A 19,663-nucleotide genomic window follows, 5' to 3' on the forward strand; every position below is an offset into this window, starting at 1 on the left:
TTTTAACTGTTGGAAGATGCCCTGAGCCCTGCTTGGCAGGAAAAGGTATGGGGTGAAAGCTGAATAAAATACACAAACAAATAAATAAGCATCCCCAGAGAATCAGGACTTGCCTGCAATTCCACTATCCGCATTCCAAGCATCACTGTCCAGGACTCTGCCTGGGAGCTGAGAAATTTCTATAGATCCCCTGATTAAGCAAATTGCGAAAGGCGTGGGGATCTAGAAGAGCTACATATACACTCTCAGCTTTGTACCTTGTCCTTGTTCTCCTTTGTCTTCTCCTGGCTGCTAGCCTGCCAGTTTTAAGCCAAGACTATGGCTTGGTCTTTTGGTTCATGACCGCTGTGTTTTCCTAATCTATCAACAGTTCTAAACACCGCTGGGCATCTCTCGGGTACAAAATGGCCAGCCGTTCCTGCATCGGGCCTTAGTGCAGGCATTGACATGAATGCATGTGGGAAACAGCCACCCACCACATCAGAAGTGCCATTTGCGGCTACTGGATAAGCGGGGCCCAAGTATACAATTCAAATATGCAGTATTTTGTGAGACCTTATCAAAATTCAGAAATGAAGGCATTTATCAGTGGTGGGTTCTAGCAAATGGGGGTAGAGGAGGCAAATGGAATTACTTCTTAGAGAAGAAACCTCTAGTGGGCTGTGGACCCAAAATAGGTTCTGTGTTTGAGTACAGCTATGTTGGTTTGGTTCTCTTTTGCCAGACCCCTATCTTTTGAGGCCCTCAGAATGATCTGAAGGCATAGAAGAAGAGTTTTTAAATGTCGACTTTATCTACCTTTTTCAGGAGAATCAAACCAGCTTACGATTGCCTTCCCTTCCTCTCCTCACAACAGACATCTTGTGAAGTAGGTGGGGCTGAGAGAGTTCAGACAGAACTGTGACCAGCCCAAGGTCACCCAGCTGGCTTCATGGGTAGGAGTGGGGAAACCAACCTGGTTCACCAGATCAGAGTCATGTGGAAGAGTAGGGAATCAAACCCAGTTCTCCAGATTAGAGTCCACCGCTCTTAACCACCTTGAAAGCTGTAATACCCAGCTGGTATACTGCTCAGGAGCGCCAAGTAAGTGGAGAGCTTCCTGACAAAAGCGCAGGCTATCTGGGACATTATTTGGCACCCAGGGTCAAATAGCAGGTGGTATCAGATTCGTGACAAGGAGGGCCTGGTTTCAAATTCTGACTCAGCCCTAAAGCTCAGTTGGTGAAGCCAACCTGTCTCACAACCTTGCCTGCTCCATGGCATGGCCATAAGTATGACATGAGGGTGACAGTCAAGGAGAAACAGGGTTGGAATGTGACAAGACGCAAATCACTGCTGTGGAATGGCTTGCCAGCTGTGGATCCAATTTAAGTATGTTTCCTCATAATGCCACCACCTTGCAGGTTAGCTGTGTTTCTTTCTGCTTTATTTCCTTATTGGGATGGCTTCCTACTTCACAGCTGACATCCCTGGTAAAATGCAGCAATTCTCTACTTCCTTATTGGGATGGCTTCATACTTCACAGTTGACAGCCTTGGTCAAATGCAGCAATTCTCGACTTTGGGCTCAACTTTGTATGTGTGTTAAACTTTGGGCCCAGACTGCCAGTTTTAACCATCGAAATGATAGTTCAGCAGTGTGTTGAAGAAGTGTTTTTTCAGGCCCCCAGAATAAGTCGGGCTCTCTGTTTGCCTTCACTTCAGGGGAACACAGGAGAATTGCGGAAGTATTCTGAGAGCTATAGCTTTCTCTTTTTTTTTAAAGGGGGGACAAGCTTTAAGCCCCTATAAATGCAAAGAGATGCTTAAAGCTTTCTACAGAAGGGCATGGTAGAGACTTATAAAATCATGTATAGTGTGGAGGAAGTGGATACAAGAAACTTTTTCTCCCTTGTTACTTGGGGGCACTCAAGGATGGACAAAGGAAAAGTGAAAATGCGTCATCACCTTGTGGAATTTGCTGTTGAAAGATGTGGCAATGGGTTTAAAAGATGTACCCAGCTTGCTCGAGGTAAAGTGTAGATGACTGGGGAAGGCAATGGCAAACCACTCCATAAACATAGTCTGCCTAGTAAACGTTGGGATGTGACGTCCCCCCATGGGTCAGCAATGACCCGGTGCTTTTTACTTGTGTGTGTAAAGTGCTGTCAAGTTGCAGTCAACTTTGGCTACCCAGTAGGGCAGTGATGGCGAACCTTTTAGAGACCAAGTGCCCAAACTGCAACCCAAAACCCACTTATTTATCGCAAAGTGCCAACACAGCAATTTAACCTGGGTTTCCTCCCAGCTCGGCAAGGGGGAGGCCATGGGGAGTCCAGGGAAGGGGGGGCAGGCAGCACGGAGCCCTTCAAAGCCTGGCGGCGAGGAGTCCAGGGAAGGGGGGGGCTTTGAACGGCTCCGCGCTCCCTTCAAAGCCCCCCCCCCCGCTGGTGCCCACAGAGAGGGCTCGACGTGCCGGACTTGGCACACGTGCCATAGGTTCGCCAACATGGCAGTAGGGGTTTCAAGGCAAGAGACTAACAATGGTGGTTTGCCATTGCCTGCCTCTGCATAACAACCCTGGTATTCCTTGGTGGTCTCCCATACAGATACTAACCAGGGCCAACCCTGCTTAGCTTCTGAGATCTGGCAAGATCAGGCTAGCCTGTGCCATCCAGGGAAGGGCTAAAAGGGGGTTAGATGTGTTAATGGAGGAGAGGCCTAGCAGTGGCTACTAGCATGGTGACTGAATGCAAGCTTCATATTTAGAGGCGGTGGTTGGTTGGCTATCCCACAACTTTAGGGTGGCCTATTTGGCATCAGCCCGATCCCAGGCCTCCTTGAGCCACAAGGAAAGGTGAGATATAAGCGTTTTAATCAATAAATAGTGGGCAGCAGCAGGGGGAGGCCCTGGACTCTATATGTTTGGCTTGTAGGCTAGGAGCTTCTTGGATAGCCATTATGGGAAACACGGTGCTGAATTATTTATTTGTTTATGATTACATTTATACCCCACTCTACCCGGCACTGCTGGGATCAGGGCAGCTTCCAACAGATAATGCAGTAAGCATAAAATACATAAGTATGCAGCATTTAAAACATAATAAAAACTCAAAACCATAAATTATAAAAGATGGCACCCTGTCTCAATGGCCAGCTCCTATGATATATCTTAGCTGAGGAGGTTTTCCAAGGTGCTAATCAGAAGGCCGGTCACCTCCAAGGCCCAACCGACCTGTTCCAGGGAGATACCGATGGCAGGGATGGCAGAGGAACAGAAGAGGGAAGGAAAAGATAGGATGGGTAGGAAGGGGAAGGAAAACAGGGGGAAAAGGACAGAGGGGCAATTAGATGATGAAGAAGAGTTGGTTTTTATATGCCAACTTTCTCTACCATTTAAGGAAGAATCAAACTGGCTTACAATCACCTTCCCTTCCCCTCCCCACAACATGCACTCTGTGAGGTAGATGGGACTGAGAGAGCTCTAAGAGAGCTGTGACTGGCCCAAGGTCACCCAGCTGGCTTCATGTGGAGGAGTGGGGAAACAAATCCGATTCACCAGATTAGCTTCCACCACTCATGTGTAGGAGTGGGGGATGAAACCCAGTTCTCCAGATTAAAGTCCACCACTCCAAACCACTGCTCTTAACTACTACATCTGGCTGGCTATCTGAATTACTTGGTGCTGAATTACATGGGTGTTTGGTGTGATCTAGCAGGATTCTCATGATAGATGACGTGACACTTAGTGAGACTTCGGAAAAGCTAGTATGTGGGTGTTGAACAAGATTGGCAGCAAGTAGGATGGGTGAGGGTCAGTGCTCTGGCCATTGCTCCGACCCATAAGAGAACCATGATAAATTGTGCAAGGTATTAGCAAGTACACAGTGAACCCTTCCCACTGTTCCCAGCTTGCAAGACAATATGCCAATTAACATAATTTATGCAGCCCTTGGAATTTAGCTTTTCTTGGGAAGGAATTTGGATGCAGAATTTCCCTCTGTTTTTACATAAGCTCTGGGAACAGTGTGGTACAAAATAAGCCAGTCTTTGGAGGAAGGTAGAACCGGCTGGGCTGGTCAGAAACTGGTCAGAAGGCAGACCTCCTAGTGACCTGTGAAATCCATAGATTTCTGCCTTGTGCTGCATAGGGACTTCGCCAGAGGGTAGTTACCGGTGTTGATGGATTGTGGGTCCAGGAAAGGCTTAAACTTGCCTTTTGTCCAAGCTAGAATTGGCCAAGTGTGCAAGATTCTTTGAAAATCTGCAAGGGACCGGACAGGTGCTAGCCAAGGTTCCTCTAGTTCCCCAGTGACACTACTGCTCATTTTTCTTCTTTCTGGGAGGCAGAAAGATTAGAGCACAGGAACTGCGCAATGGAAGGCTGCTGGTGGAAGAAAACTAACCCTGACGCTGCTGTTTCTCTGGTTTTTAATGCAAAAAAAGTGCAATCACTGTTCTTTTGGGGGAGGGAGGTGTAAGGTTTTTTTTGCCCAGAAGTGAGTGTAAAGTCTAGGGCATGTGTTCTTGAAAGCAGTGGAAAGCTATTTACACACAGCCATCTTTTCAGAATGAGCTTGCCTCAAGCCAGGAGTGCAGTTCCACCTTTCGGTCAGTTCATCAAGCTAATTCAGCAATGGTTTAGCTGAATTGTATCCAGCAATCTGCATTTGTATCAAGCAATTTGCATTTCAAAAAATGCATTGGCAAAATAGGTATGCTCTGCACTTTGACCAGAAATCTTGACCTGGAGATGTTGTATTTCATACTCATGGGTACAGAGGCGAGCGCTACCCACTTCTCCTATCTGTGAAGTTGCAATTCTGCTAGAAGGCTTTCGTTTGGGAGGCTGAGGCTGTTACCGCACTAGGTATTCCCAGCGATGTATCTAGAGTTTGGAAATGTTATTTAAAAAATCGCTTTAAAAGGGTTTTTGGATACCATGGCTAAAAAATGGTTGGAAGACGTCTTCACAGCTAAAGGGGCCAAAGTAAGTGCGAACAGTATTTTTTACAACATTTTCAAACTCTTAACACATTGGTGGGAATACATTGAAAGTGCGAACAGAATTTTTTATAACATTTCCAAACTCTTGATACATCGCTGGGAATACCTAGTGCAGTAACAGCCTACGTGTACATTCAGAATTTTTTAGCCCTCAAAGGGATGGTTAATGCTGCTGTTTTCTGGTCTCAGGCTCAAAAGGGTTGGGGAATCCTGCCCTATGGGGTTACCTTAAGTTGGCTGCGACTTGATGACAGTTTATACATACACACACAGAGTAAAAGGCTAGATCTGTCTGCATTGTAATGGATGGGATAAGATAAAGCCTGTCTCTCCCCTCTGCCACTCATGTGAATGGTCAGTTTAATGCCCTCAATATCAGCATCAACATACCTGATTCATACCTCAGTGCATTTTGATTTGTGTGTGTGTGTGTGTATGCCTGTATGTGCAGCCATTGAAGGGATTAGACGTCTAGGAAAGTTCTGATTTTTGAAGGCTGTTTTTACACTGGGATTTTGTTGCTTTACTCTCCGAGTGATATGTTCAGAACTGGTCGTAGAAGCTGGTACACTGTGAATCTCTGCTTTTTGCCTGTTGCTGAAATTAAAATCTCTAGTCCTCAAAGGTCTGTGCCAAGGGAAGCTAAGGCTTGCCTCCCTCTTTAAATCCTGCTGATGGACTGAAACGACACTTACCCATAGCAATCATGTCCCTTGCTAGTCATGGAGAGGGGGGAAGCAAAGTATTTTGCTTGGGAGGGGTCTCTGCGGCAGCGGATACTGTGGCCAGGAAACACCAGCAGTGACCTATGGAGTCTTTCTGTTGTGTTACCCTTTGCAGTCTTCACACCCACCTGTGGGCCATGTTGAATCAATTTCTGTGGCCCTCCTTAAGGAGCAAGCCGGCCACTGAAGTCCTCGGAGAGGAGGGGGTCTGACCCCGTGTGCCTTCAATGGAGATCAGACTCGTTTGAGAAAACCGGTTTGAAACCTGAGCATGAAAGCAAGGACGACATACCCAGACAGCCCCTCTCCATTGACAGTCAATATTTTAAATGCAAAGCGAGAGAGCTCAGTATGTGTTTACATTGGTCCCCATCTCTGTTCCTTGGCCCTGCCCTGTAGAGCTGTAATGCCATGTTTAGACAGCCGTTGGGGCAGAGATGGCTAGCGCACTGCTGCTGCCGCCAAGAGCTCCCCTTGGCACGGTGCCTTCGCTTTCCACTTTTTCACGTGGCGGTTCCTGTGGTTTAGCATTCACTGGCAGAGGAGATACCTGGGAGACTGTCCTCCATTATTATTTTTTTGTTTTGGTGAAAACATTTACGCCAGCCTTCCTGCCAGGAAACTGGGATCCAGTGTGTGCAATAATAAAACCAATACAACACAACATATTTTAAAAATAGCCAGCGAAAACCACTTCATGCTGATGGTGTGCGGATAGTACAGGGTCATTGACTATATAGTCTGATCAATAGGTTGCAGGGAAAGGTTGTCCTGATAGCTAGGATTCTCAGTTCAGGTTTTGGGATTCAGCTGCCTTCCAGTGCCCCCCATTAAATGCTCTGCCATGCCTTAGCCTTCTCCACTCGGCTTGCTTCCCTCACACATGTGCATCTGGAGGATCTTTGCATGCATTGTGATCAGCTTGTGTGCCTCTCTGAAGTGAGCAAAAGGGGCTAAAGGGAGCCTGAGAATCACTGTTCAGTTTCTTCAGGCTCTCTCTCTCTAGCCAGTAAATGGGAGATCACTCCAAAAACCTCGGTGATGCTGCCAGGGCCTTTGGGGCCATCTCCTTTTTTATGGGAGTGGGTAAGCCAAGCATATCCAGTCCACACAGTGGACCCTCCTTTGCGTTGAGAGCCAGCATGGTGTAGTGGTTAAGAGCGGTGGTTTGGAGCGGTGGATTCCGATCTGGAGAACCGGGTTTGATTCCCCACTCCTCCACATGAGCGGCGGAGGCTAATCTGGTGAACTGGATCTGTTTCCCCACTCCTACACACAAAGCCAGCTGGGTGACCTCGGGCTAGTCACAGCTCTCTTAGAGCTCTCTCAGCCCCACCTAGCTCACAAGGTGTCTGTTGTGGGGAGGGGAAGGGAAGATGGTTGTAAGCCGGTTTGATTTTTCCTTAAGTGTTAGAGAAAGTTGGCGTATAAAAACCAACTCTCCTTCTCTTCCTCCCCCCCCCCCAGTGGATGCCCTGTTATGCTGAACCTTGGCGCCAGCCAAGGGAAGAGGTAAAAACAGAAGCTGATTTCTTCACTGAAGTTCAGAGATTATTGGTATAGCTGGGGTGGGGGAACTGCACATGCTCCTTCTGGTCACCACATCGAAAAAAGGATATTACAGAGCTTGAGAAGGTGCAGAAAAGAGCAACCAAAATGATCAGGGGACTAGAGCAACTGCCCTATGAGGAGCGGTTAAAATGCTTAGGGCTGTTTAGCCTGGAAAGAAGGCGGCTAAGGGGAGACATGATAGAGGTCTATAAAATTATGCATGGTTTGGAGAGAGTGGACAGGGAGAAGTTTTTCTCCTTCTCCCATACTAGAACGTGGGGTAATCTGCTGAAGCTGGAGGGTTACAGATTCAAAACAGATAAAAGGAAGTATTTTTTCACACAACGCATAGTTAAATTGTGGAACTCCCTGCCCCAGGATGTGGTGATGGCTGCCAGCTCGGAGGGCTTTAAGAGGGGAGTGGACATGTTCATGGCGGAAAGGGGTATTCATGGCTATTAGTTGGAATGGATGCTGGTCATGCTGCATACCTGTTCTCTCTAGTATCAGAGGAGCATGCCTATTATTTTGGGTGCTGTGAAACACAGGCAGGATGGTGCTGCTGCAGTCGTCTTACTTGTGGGCTTCCTAGAGGCACCCGGTTGGCCACTGTGTGAACAAACTGCTGGACTTGATGGGCCTTGGTCTGATCCGGCAGGGCTTTTATTATGTTCTTATGTTTCTTTCCAGGTCTCTCTGTTGTGCTCTGCCTCTTTAAGAGGCTCACCCAGATGGTTTCAGTACAAGCAGGAGAGTAGGAGGGAAACAGTTGGTTTACTTGGCTCTTAGTAACCTGCGGGAGTGCTGGTCCTACACAAACTATTCGCCAGGTCAGGGCAATCCTGGGCCTAGTGGACCAATAATGGAAAGATCTTAGCTAAGTACTAAGTATAACTACATTTCCTTTTTCAAGCCAGGTTATCTACCCTGAGGTTCTCAATGTTAACAAGCCATTAAGTTAAGGAAGCTGGGTGTTTCGTTGTTGCTCCACTATGCATAGGGTTGCCTGGTCCCTCTTCGCCACCAGTGGGAGGTTTTGGGTGCGGAGCCTGAGGAGGGTAGGGTTTGGGGAGGGACTTCAGTGCCATAGAGTCCAATTGCCAAAGCGGCCATTTTCTCCAGGGGAAGTGATCTCTATCGGCTGGAGTTCAGTTGTAATAGCAGGAGATCTCCAGCTAGTACCTGGAGGTTGGCAACCCTAACTATGCAGTACTCTGAGGCAGGGTTAGCAGCAGTGCCAGCAGCTGAGCTGAAGGAGCTTTGCCTTCTGTGGGTGCTGCCTGCAGTATCTGTTTTTGAACTGACAGATGCACAAAGACTGTATGGGACTAACTGCAGGTTATGCTTTTCCCAGGTGCATCCCTGGGTCTGTTCACAGGTGTGTATCGAAAGCGCCCTATTTCCCAGGCGCATGCAGACCTGATGTGGTTCGGGACCTCAGCATACAGGGGAAGGGGACTTAAACCTTCCTCCTGTGCCGTTTTCCTGACTGAACGTACATCCTGCACGTACATGGGTACATCTGTTTGTAAAAAAGAGCCAAAATGCATTCGCTTTATAATTGAAATTGGTTACCGGTACCTGGATAAATGTGGGGTTTTAGTCATATGTCCAGCTGCACACATGTTGAATGTACCATGAGAATCATCCAACGCATGGATAAAGAAAAATCAAGTGTACATTGTACATGGATTGTATGTACATTGTACGTTCATTAGAACTTGTGAGCAGGATCTTGGCTCCTGGGGCTATTTAATGCACAAAATCCACGTACACTGAGTACTTGAGATTCACTCAGCAACATATAGAGAAAAATCATGCTGCATGCAATGTGTGATTGAAACCCTACATTTATCCCTGTTTTCATTTGTAAAGTGAATATGTGCTGACTTCTTACAAACAGGTGTACACACATACATACAGGTTGTACGTGTGTTCACTGTAGCATGAACAGGGCTTGTATATAAGGTGATCACCATTTACGGAGTTCGGCTGGTAAAGGAGAGGGGAAGAAATTAGACTAGAGAGAGCTGCAGTGGCCCCAATCCAGCCCACAGGTTACATTTTTATCCTGTTAATCCTCAGGGCTGGTTTATGTGGTTCTTCCTTTCTCTCACACAGAGTTGTGAGGAAGAAGCAAATAGAGCCTAGGCTGAGGATGGCAGGCTCAAGGTCAGTTGGTGAGCTTCATGGTTAACTGGGGATTTGAACCCAGGTCCCACAGGCCCAGTCAGACACTCTATCCACTATGCCCCAATAGTTGAAGAAGGGAGGGCTTACCTCTGAGGTATATAACTTCCAAGTTAATATTGTTGCAGATGGTTTGTTTGGTCTTGACTGGTGTTCAGCCATGACTAACTTTGAGCTGGATCATGACCAGCGTTTTCTTTTTAGTAAAAAGCTTGTGCCTTTAAGTGTGATGATGCTACGGGAGACCGAAGTGTGGAAAGAATTACCTTTTACGTAACGCAGTGTAAACGCTTCTGTTATTCTTATGGCTTTGCTCACAGATCCAGAACTGTGGCCTGTGTTGTCTGAAGCGCTGCTCATTTCGCAGCCTGCTTGTGTAGCCGTAGTGGCTAAGAAGAAGAAATCCCCAATGTGGATCTTGCCCCTGCCCTGAACTCACTAGGTAGCCTTAGGCGAACCACGGTCTTTTCACCTTCCCCCATCTGCCACCTGGGGTTTGTCTCGTCTACCTTCCGGGGCAGTTGCGAGCACTGCTGGGACGGATGAAGACCGGGATCTTGAATGCTCAGTAGTACTACAAAAAGACCTAAATGGTCATTCTGATGAACTGAGAAATGTGACTGGCGACTTTCCTTTCTCTCCTTCTAGCCATCAAGGTGGTCTGCGTGGGTTCCTGTGGGGTGTCGAGCAAGATCAATGACACAGCGTGGACAGTGGAGGAGCAGTACTTCAACAGCACCCTGTCCCTGGCAGATAAAGGTATGGTAGAAGGAGGGGATCTGCGGATATCAAGGTTCCCCTTTAACATCACTTGTGGCCTGGAGTCAAAGAGGATTGCGATTGGATCACCCAAGCGTTGCTCTTGTTCACTTAGCAGCGAAAGGATGCCCCGGTTCAGTTCAGAGCCACAGCTGAGGGTGGGGTGGCGGTTTGCCTCAAATGCCCCCCACACTCAGGCCATTTATATAGGGCTGTTTCCTTCGCTGTCGCCCCTCAGACTGCTTCGGGGCTTTGCTTTTGATTATGCACGCCTTTCCTGACCGTCAGAGGTTTCCTCGCTCTCCCCGCTCATTTTGCCCAGATTTTCCGGATGCTGTTTTAGCCAGAATCTGGAAAATGCAGGGAAAACCTGCGAGGAGCGCGAGGCAACCTCTTGACAGTCGGGAAAGGCAAACATAATCAAAAGCAAGCCCCGAAGCAGTCAGCAGGGGTGACTGCAGGGAAACAGCTCTGCATAAATGGCCCCAGAATTACTCTTTGTAGTGCTGTGGGAAACATTGGGCTGGCTTGTCCCTCCCCTGTGGTTACTCTCCCCCCGCCCCCCAAGCAAATGACAAGTATCAGCTTCAGGAAACATTTTGAGGTGAGGGAACAGTTAACCTCTACTGTCCGAGCAGTAGGCCTGATCAAAATTGGGCAGCCCACGGTGGCTACTGTGCAGTAATAACCATACTGGATTCTGATGAAGGTTGGATGCTGGCAGGAATTTTAAGAGGTGGACCATCTCAGAGATGCTTCCTAACCAGTGTTGATTATTGGCTCCTCTTTCTATTCCTTGAATATCAGCAGGCATGAGCAGGCTTATGGCTCATGCGGTGGCTTCTGCTGATCAAGCTGCTGCTAAGGGCAGAAGAGCAGCCGGGACAGGTCAGCTGGCAACCTGGTTGTACCTGTTCAGTACAAGTGCTGAGTGTAAAGTTGTGCTCTGCCTTGGAGAGTTCAAGAAGTTCTGTTTATTTTTTTCCATGCAGGCTTCTAGTCCTTATGACAGCAAAGATATGCATGAAAGTCTGCAAACAATACTCAAGTCTCAAAAGCCAGCGTGGTGTAGTGGTTAAGAGTGGTGGTTTGGAGCGGTGGAGTCTGATCTGGAGAACTGGGTTTGATTCCCTACTCCTCCACATGAGCAGGGGAGGCTAATCTGGTGAACTGGATTTGTTTCCCCACTCCTACACATGAAGCTAGCTGGGTGACCTTGGGCTAGTCACGGCTCTCTCCACCGCACCTACCTTCACAGGGCTTCTGTTGTGGGGAGAAGAAGGGAAGGAGATGGTAAGCCAGTTTGATTCTTCCTTAAGTGGCAGAGAAAGTCGGCATGTAAAAAACCAACTCTTCTTGTTCTTCAAAAGTCAGAGAGGATACCAAAAAGATTTGAAGTGGTTTGGGGGCTGAGCTTTTATGGCCCGTGTACTTCTTTGCCAAGGAACAGTCCTGTTGTACAGCTTCTGTACTCAAATCAGGCGGCAGAAGTGTTACCCATTGACTGCCAGAATGCACTGCAACAAGGCAAGCCTAACCTTGCAATTGTGTGGAAATAATGCAGGAGTTGTAAGCTTTTTAGGGCAGGGATCTTTTTGCTCCTGTTGGATTCTTTGTGGCTTGCTCCCCAGGAAGGGACTCTTTTGCAAATCAAATGTAGACCTTGAAATTTCAGAGGGCATTTGGAATATTTGCCTAGCAAGCCTTTGTGTCCTTATTCAGCTTTGTTGGTTTGCTGTTTGTGCTCTGAATGTATATATGTTGCGTTGATGCCCTTTAGATCCTTTTGGGTGGAAGGCAAGCTATAAATAGCTTAAATATACAAAGCATTGTGGACACAGCATGCATAAATGTATATGCACAAGTTAGGGGGCATGAGGAAGTGGGGGAAGGGGGGACAGTTTGGAAATCCCACCTCTGTCTCCTGAAATGTTCCCCTCCAGATTCTCAAGGGTTGGCACAGGTTGGCTTCTCTTTCCCTGTCTTTCCTTTCAGTGTCATTCAGCTGTTCTCAGTGTTCCATCCCTCTGTCTGAATCATGCTCAACCCTCATCATTTTATCCCCCTAGTTAACTTAAACTCATATTTTCCCATATACCCCAAGTAGGTAGAGACCTCTGCCATAGGTGTGCCAGCCTCTAGGTGGTGGGTGGAGATCTCCTTGAATTACAATTGATCTCCAGGCTTCAGAAATCAGTTCCCCTAGAGAAAAATGGCTGCCAGCCACCAGATACCGTGATTTGTCACTTCCCGACATGCCATTATGCTAGTATGACCAAGGCCTGGAATCCAGGGTGGCGCGATGCAAATGAAGTACCATAGGAACAAGCTTGATACTCAGTGGTCGGGTTTTCTGGGCTTGGAAAAGTGGAGTCTGTGAATGCATCCTTTGATATTCTTCTGGAGTAAATGAAACCACTTGGGCTGAATCTGCAAATCGTTTAGTAGCACGCTTGCAACTGGGTTGCTTTAGTCCACAATCAATCTTTATTAATACGACCATAGACTGGCACAAATCACAGCAAAATTCAAAACGGGGAAAAAGAAATAGTTAAAATTAACTCACACACATAAGTTAACTTATAATTTAGGGGAAATACTAAATAATTGGAATAATAGTAAGGTTGTTAAAAATTCTATAATATATAGCTCAGAGTTTAAACTGTCTGGCGAATTTTACAGACTGCCACACAGAACGTTGCAGTATATGCTGAAACTAGTGGTATTTCATCGATAAGTAACAAACGAGCGTAAACTGAGTATAATCGACCGGGATAACTACTAAGCAAGTGAAGAATAAACTTAGAATGAACCTCTTGATATAAAGGGCAAGTCCACACAAGAAAATCAAGTTGCGAAGAGGGTTCCTTGGCAAATGCAGGGAGATTTGGGGGGGGTGCCTAAAGAGGGTGGAGTTTGAAGATGATGTGATGTCACTTTAGGGTGATACTCTAGGTAGCCTCCCCAAATCTCTATGATCTTTACTATAGAGACTTGGGGATATTCATAGATAGTAATGGGAGACATTTTTCCTCTCTTGTTCCTCAAGGGTGGGAAATTAGAGAGGGGGGCTGGTAATTCCCTGGGTAGGTAAATGGGAGGGGAGGGGAGCTAGAATTACCCAGGGCAGGAAAATGGGAGGCCTACTTGTAAATGATTGCTATAGTGCAGCGATAGTGTATTTATCCCACTATGTGTGGCTACATGAAGATACCTTTTGTAGCAAAGGTAAAATTTGATTCCTTTGTGCATCTTCCACTGGCAGGGACCCCGAGTGCGTGTTTGTACAAGAGACCTCCACGCCCCCTCTATGCATCCCCTTATCTTTTCCGCTGTTTTAACAAGGTTTTGCTAGAAAATAATATTGTTCTAGGCTCAAGTGGTGGAATGGATGCTGGAATCGCTTCTCTCGTGGGCCTGCCTCGTTCGGCGCAGGCTTGACTTGCAAGTGGAGATGCCTGTTTAGATAGCACTTGGCACCCATCTGTGCTAGAGGGCAGACGGATCTGGCTCCCCTCCAGACGCTCTGGCTGTGAATGAATGTCGCCTTCCGCTAGCTTGGCAAAGGGCGCGGGGGGGGGGGGGAGAAAAAAACACCCCGGCACAAATAATTCACGAGGCATCGATCTGAAACCAGCCGGCAAAAAACAGTGGGGCTTTGTAGTAAATGTGTGCTGGATGGGATGGGGGGATGGGGCAGGGAATTTCAGGTGACTCATTAAAAAAAAAAAAAAGTAGGAAATAAGGGGAAGGAGCAGCCAAACCAGCCCGGCAGCTTCTTCTTAAGCATAGGCTGGAGGAGGGGGGGAGCAAAAAGGTTTTAGTGCATGTTGAAAGACGGGTGCAGCGCAAGTCTCCAAACAGGACCGGCAGGGGCCTGGATGCTGCTCTTTGGTGGTCCCAGGATCTTGTGTGTGTTGACTGCGACACACCTCTCTTTTCTAGAAGCTTTGGTAGGAAATGTTCTGTTCCCCCATCACGGCCTACTGCAAACACAGCCTTGCAGTTTCCCCCCTTCTTCCCAGGGGTTTTGGAAAGCGCTGCAGTAAACACACCTCAAATTGAAATCTGGATTGCTGCCTTTTGGCAGTGAAGGGAGCTACTCAGAGACTAGAGGCTGTTCAAAACATTTTGGGGAGGGGAGGGGTGGTGGGGTGGGGGTTTGAGCAGCTGCTTTGCCTTCAGAAGGCCCCAGGCTCATTCCCTGGCACCTCCACCTAAAGTATGTCAAGGCCGTGTTGCAAACTTGTCGTAAGCCCAGGTGTCTGCCCCACTCCCTTTCGACCAGATGTGCTCTGGGTTAGTGCTGGAAACCTAATTGCCAGGTGGGTATGGCTGAAATGTGGTGTTGGAGGAGAGTGTTATTGATACCGTGGACGGCCAAAAAAAACAAATCAGTGGGTTCTAGATCAAATCAAGCCTGAACTGACCCTAGAAGCTAAAATGACTAAACTGAGGCTGTCGTATTTTGGTCACATCATGGGAAGACAAGAGTCACTGGAAAAGACAGTCATGCTAGGAAAAGTTGAAGGCAGCAGGAAAAGAGGAAGACCCAGCAAGAGATGGATTGACTCAATAAAGGAAGCCACAGCCCTCAATTTGCAAGATCTGAGCAAGGCTGTCAAAGATAGGCCATTTTGGTGGACTTTGATTCATAGGGTCGCCATGAGTCGGAAGCGACTTGACGGCGCTTAACACACCCATGGCTGAACCCAATTCAGATCAGAACCACAGGAAGAGGGAGGCTTTTCCCTCCCTCCATCCCCGTTTTTCCATCCTGAAATAGTCTTGGGGAGTTAAAAACATTGTCGCGGGAGGCAGCAGTACGGTTTCCAGCTCCAGGTTGGGATATACCTGGGAATTTGGGGGGCAGGGCCTGAGGAGGATGGGGTTTGGGGAGGGGAGGGACTTCAATGTCAGTGTCCAGTTGCCAAAGCGGCCATTTTCTCCAGGGGAACTGATCTCTGTCGGCTGGAGACTAGTTGTAATAACAGATCTCCAGCAACTACCTGGAGTTTGGTAACCCTAGGCAGAAGCCCCCTTGCCTCCCAATCCAAACCAAGGGTGGGTGAGGGTGCACACTCAGGAATTAGGTTCTTAGCGCAGAACTCCCAGAGCATATCTGGTTAATGAAAGTGGGGCAGATCTTCGGCTTCATATACTAGGCTGATGTAAACACAACACTGCAATCTTTTTGTGCACGCACTCCCATTGTGAGACTGTAGGCTCTTTCCCTACCTAGCAGGGTTGACAGGTCCGGGTTCGGAAATACCTGGGGATTTTGGTGGTGGAGCCTGATGAGGGCGAGGTTTGAGGAGGGGAGGGGCTTCAATGGGGTATTTTCTCTGTCGCCTGGAGGTCAGCTGTAATCTCCAGGTTGGCAACCCTACTGCCTGGGCAGCATTTCCTTCTGCTCTGTCGTCTCGCCTACCCACCCCACCTTACTTTGGTTCACTTTTACTTTGGGTCCCAAGCTTCACGCTGGTTAACACCAACTAGAGTTCCCTTTATAATGTTAGTAACCGACAAGGAATTTAGGAAGGGAAGGAGGGTAGGATTTCTGCCCACTCCCTTGGCCACACGGCTCTTGCAGGTGGGTTCGGGCCTGGAGTGGTTGGTTGTGAACTGACGCACTGTTCTCTGCAATGTTTCTGTTCTCCGCACTGTTTATGGTGGTGGTGTGGTCAAGAGCGGTGGTCAAGAGCGATGGACTCTGATCTGGAGAACCGGGTTTGATTCCCCACTCCTCCACATGAGCGGCGGAGGCTAATCTGGTGAACTGGGTTGGTTTCCCCACTCGTACATATGAAGCCAGCTGGGTGACCTTGGGCTAGCCACAGCTCTCTTGGAGCTCTCTCAGCCCCACCCACCTCATAGGGTGTTTGTTGTGGGGAGGAGAAGGGAAGGTGATTGTAAGCCCGTTTGATTCTTCCTTAAGTGGTAGAGAAAGTCAGCATATAAAAACCAACTCTTCTTCCTCTTCTTCTTTCTGCCGCCCCCCTGTGTCCTTCTGTCTGCCGGGTAGCACCCAGTTGCAGATAGGCATCTCAAGCCATATGTAGTGACGCCATGTCTCTCTCTCTGGGTGTGGTGGACTCTTAAGCAGGTCTTCCCTGAAACCTCTTGGCAGCCAGCCACCTGTCTGGTGCTTCCGGTGTTACTTCTGGGTTTGTTAAATCTTCAAAAAGAGATCTTTTTTATTTTATTTTTTGAAGTAACAAGGGGGGGAACAGAAGAGGGTAATATAAAATTACATACATTTCTTCCTTGGCACCCAGATTATGTTACAGTAAACTAGTACATTACAAACTAGCCACAAAAAATAATATCCAATATTTTCCACGTTTCTCATCTTGTCTTTTTTTTTGTCTTCTTAACTTCTTACCTTCATTTCGTCTTCTTTTGTTAACTACACAAACTTAATTATAGTCCATATTGAATTATAAAAGACATAATAACCTAATAAAACATGCCTATTCAAAAAGAGATCTTGACAACGCTTAGGAAAAAAGCCGTATGTGGCTCTCACACCCGAAACCTCTACCCTCCCTTTTAATTACTTGTCTTCCTTAGTATTATTTCTTGGGGAGGGATAGCCTTCTGAGTATATTGCAGCAGAAATCAGCAGGGGTCTTTCAGCACTTTAAAAATGAATGAGATTATTCTTGGAAAGCTTTCGGTAGGATAAACACCGGTTTGTCTTTCAGATGTCACAAGACTCCGGTTTAGTCTGTTGCAGCTAGAACATCTGTGTGTTTACATATCATAAACCAGTGTGGTTCTTCTCTGCTTTCACAAGCAAAGAGACGCTGTGAACAGCTGCATCTATGGAAATGTCGTGCAGCTTGGGGGAAATTCAGAGCACGAAATGCTAAGTCGTTGCTCAGGGGCCTCTGACTTCCACTGTGATTCAGGTCTTCCGCTGGATGTGGTGGTCATCTTGAATGTACCTGGAACACCTGTTTGTTTTTGTTTGCATTACAGCAAGGGTGGAAAATCTTGGCAAAGAATGGGCAGGATTATCAGGGTCTGCTGGAGCAGAACTCGATTCTCAACCACCTCCCATTCAATCCTGTGGGAGAAAGTTAATGGTCTGTAATTGGCAAGTCTATTTGGGGGAGGGCGAATCCTGTTTCTGGTTTTAAAAACTGGGGTCACAGCCTGGAGGAGGGCGGGGTTTGCCCCCCATCCCAACTTCCCCTCTGAGCACATCTTTTTGCATGCTCCCATATTGGTCACATGAACACATGAAGCTGCCTTATACTGAATCAGACCCTTGGCCCATCAAAATCAGTATTGTCTACTCAGACCGGCAGTGGCTCTCCAGGGTCTCAGGCAGAGGTCTTTCACATCACCTACTTGCCCAGGCCCTTTAACTGGAGATGCCGGGGATTGAACCTGGGGCCTTCAGCATATCAAGCAGATGCTGTACCACTGAGCCACAGCCCCTCCCCTAATGGTCAATGAATGCTATTCGCTGGGGTGAAGAAGATTGTGTTGTGGGGTTTTCTGCCACCTGTGCCCTGACTTCCAGTGATTCGTCTTCCACGGGGATGGATCCATTGTGCACACTTTTGCACAATGTTTCACAAGGCTCAAGATGGAATGCACCTTTATCAACACACAGCACGGCGCCCCCCTCCCCATCTCCCAAGCATTCCTCATGATATGGCTGTTTTGGTAATTAGCCCGAAACATTTTTCAACAACAATCCTTCCAAGTATGATAAGTGGTTTGATTGCACGGAGGTTTCCTCCAACTTTAAAGCTACTTCCTAGCCAGCCGTTGGGCTAAAATCTCTTGGTATGATTCAGCAAGGCTATTAAGTTCTTGGCAGAAAAGTCACAGTTACTAGGAAGGTGCGGTACCTGAGTCATTTCACCTGACCGGTAAACAGAGGTGATGTCAGTGGAAGAATGGGAGTTGGGGCTCTGAGGAGATGGGCATCATCAGGCTGGTGTTGACATTTCCCAAGTTTGGTTTGATGCTTATTTATTTATTATTTTATTACATGTTTACCCCGCCCTCCCCAGCCCGAAGGCTTAGCATTGAAGTTGAAAGAAATGGAATTTGCTTGTGCTGTGTTGGAAGAGTGTTTGGCTCCTTCGTTGTTGGCGTTGCTCTCCCAGACGTCCTGGGAGTTTGTCGCACCTTCTCAGAGCTTCAGTTTCCAGGGTTCCTTGGAAAGTGGTCCTGGCAGTTGATCTGCTCTGGATCTGTGTACTCTCTGTTCCCGTATGAATCGGTGGTGCATCGTAATACTGTCCGTTCTTCGCTTCCTGTTGAAAGAGGAGTGAAGACCAGTGTCACAAGAGCGGGTGCTTGGTCCCCCAAAGCTTTCCTCGTATGGTGCCTGGCCATAAGTTGGCACGGGTCTAGGTTCAGTCTTTGGCCTTGTGCATTGTTTTTTTTATTTATTTAAATGTATAGCCTGCCTTCCTTCCCAGTCAGACTGGGCTCAGGACGGGTAACGCCCTCTAAAAACACATAAAACGTCAACATTAAAATACACCAATCATAATAACTATAAAATCAGACTGCACTCGCATAAAATAGTAGTAGCCACTGTGGAATAGGTTGAGCAGATTGAACCAACTTGGAAGGCTTGAAGAGGGGAGGGGACATGTTCATGAAGGAGAGGGCTATTCATGGCTACTAGTCAAAATGGATACTAGTCATGATGCATACCTATTCTCTCCAGGATCAGAGGAGCATGCCTATTATATTAGGCGCTTTGGAACACAGGCAGGATGGTGCTGCTGCAGTCGTCTTGTTTGTGGGCTTCCTAGAGGCCCCTGGTTGGCCACTGTGTGAACAGACTGCTGGACTTGATGGGCCTTGCTCTGATCCAATGTGGCTTTTCTTATGTTCTTATGAACCTCCACAGGTAGCAGAAGGTCTGGGGAGGCGGGAGGCCAGCAACAATGTAAACCTCATGGCTGCCCTCACTTGTAGGCCTGGTGGGATAGCTCCATTTTCAGGCCTTGTGGAACTCTTTAAGGTCCCGTAGGGCCCTGATGTTGCTAGGGAGACTCTTCCACCTGTCGAGGACAGCCACACGTTAAATATGTATATGTTTGCTTGGATGTGTTTACATATCCAGACACTGTCGGGACCTGAGGCAGGTAACGATGACAAATGCTATCCAAAAAGTAATCTTCTGTTAAGATAATTAAAACATATCATTATGCAAATAAGATAGAGCCTACACCTGTGGCCTTCAAGCTACCCCAGAAGTTCTCTTTGATTATCTCTATTTTACACACACCCCGGAAGACCCCAAGGGGTAGGTACCTGCTCCACCCCTTCCAAGAGGCTGTTCCATAGTAGTTGGGCATGGACACTTGAGCCCATGTGCTATCAAAGACCCCATCTTCCAGAGTGAGGGGGCTTTGTGGAGTCCCTGTTAGGCACAATTGTTAAACGGGTCCAAGTTAGGGGAGGAGGTCCTTC

The 19,663-nt window shown here is 47.5% G+C and overlaps 1 protein-coding gene across 2 annotated transcripts in view; it reads left to right on the forward strand.

Annotated features, from left to right (window-relative positions):
* ARRDC1 (arrestin domain containing 1) overlaps window positions 1–19,663 on the forward strand; it is a 74,770-nt gene that overhangs the window by 24,475 nt on the left and 30,632 nt on the right. For both annotated transcript variants that reach the window (XM_056860706.1, XM_056860707.1), the window contains exon 2: window positions 10,100–10,210. In XM_056860706.1, the coding sequence (XP_056716684.1) occupies window positions 10,100–10,210 (111 nt within the window). The remainder of the gene's footprint in view (window positions 1–10,099; window positions 10,211–19,663) is intronic.

The sequence above is a fragment of the Euleptes europaea genome, chromosome 14 (genome assembly GCF_029931775.1).
Source record: "Euleptes europaea isolate rEulEur1 chromosome 14, rEulEur1.hap1, whole genome shotgun sequence".
NCBI lineage: Eukaryota > Metazoa > Chordata > Lepidosauria > Squamata > Sphaerodactylidae > Euleptes > Euleptes europaea.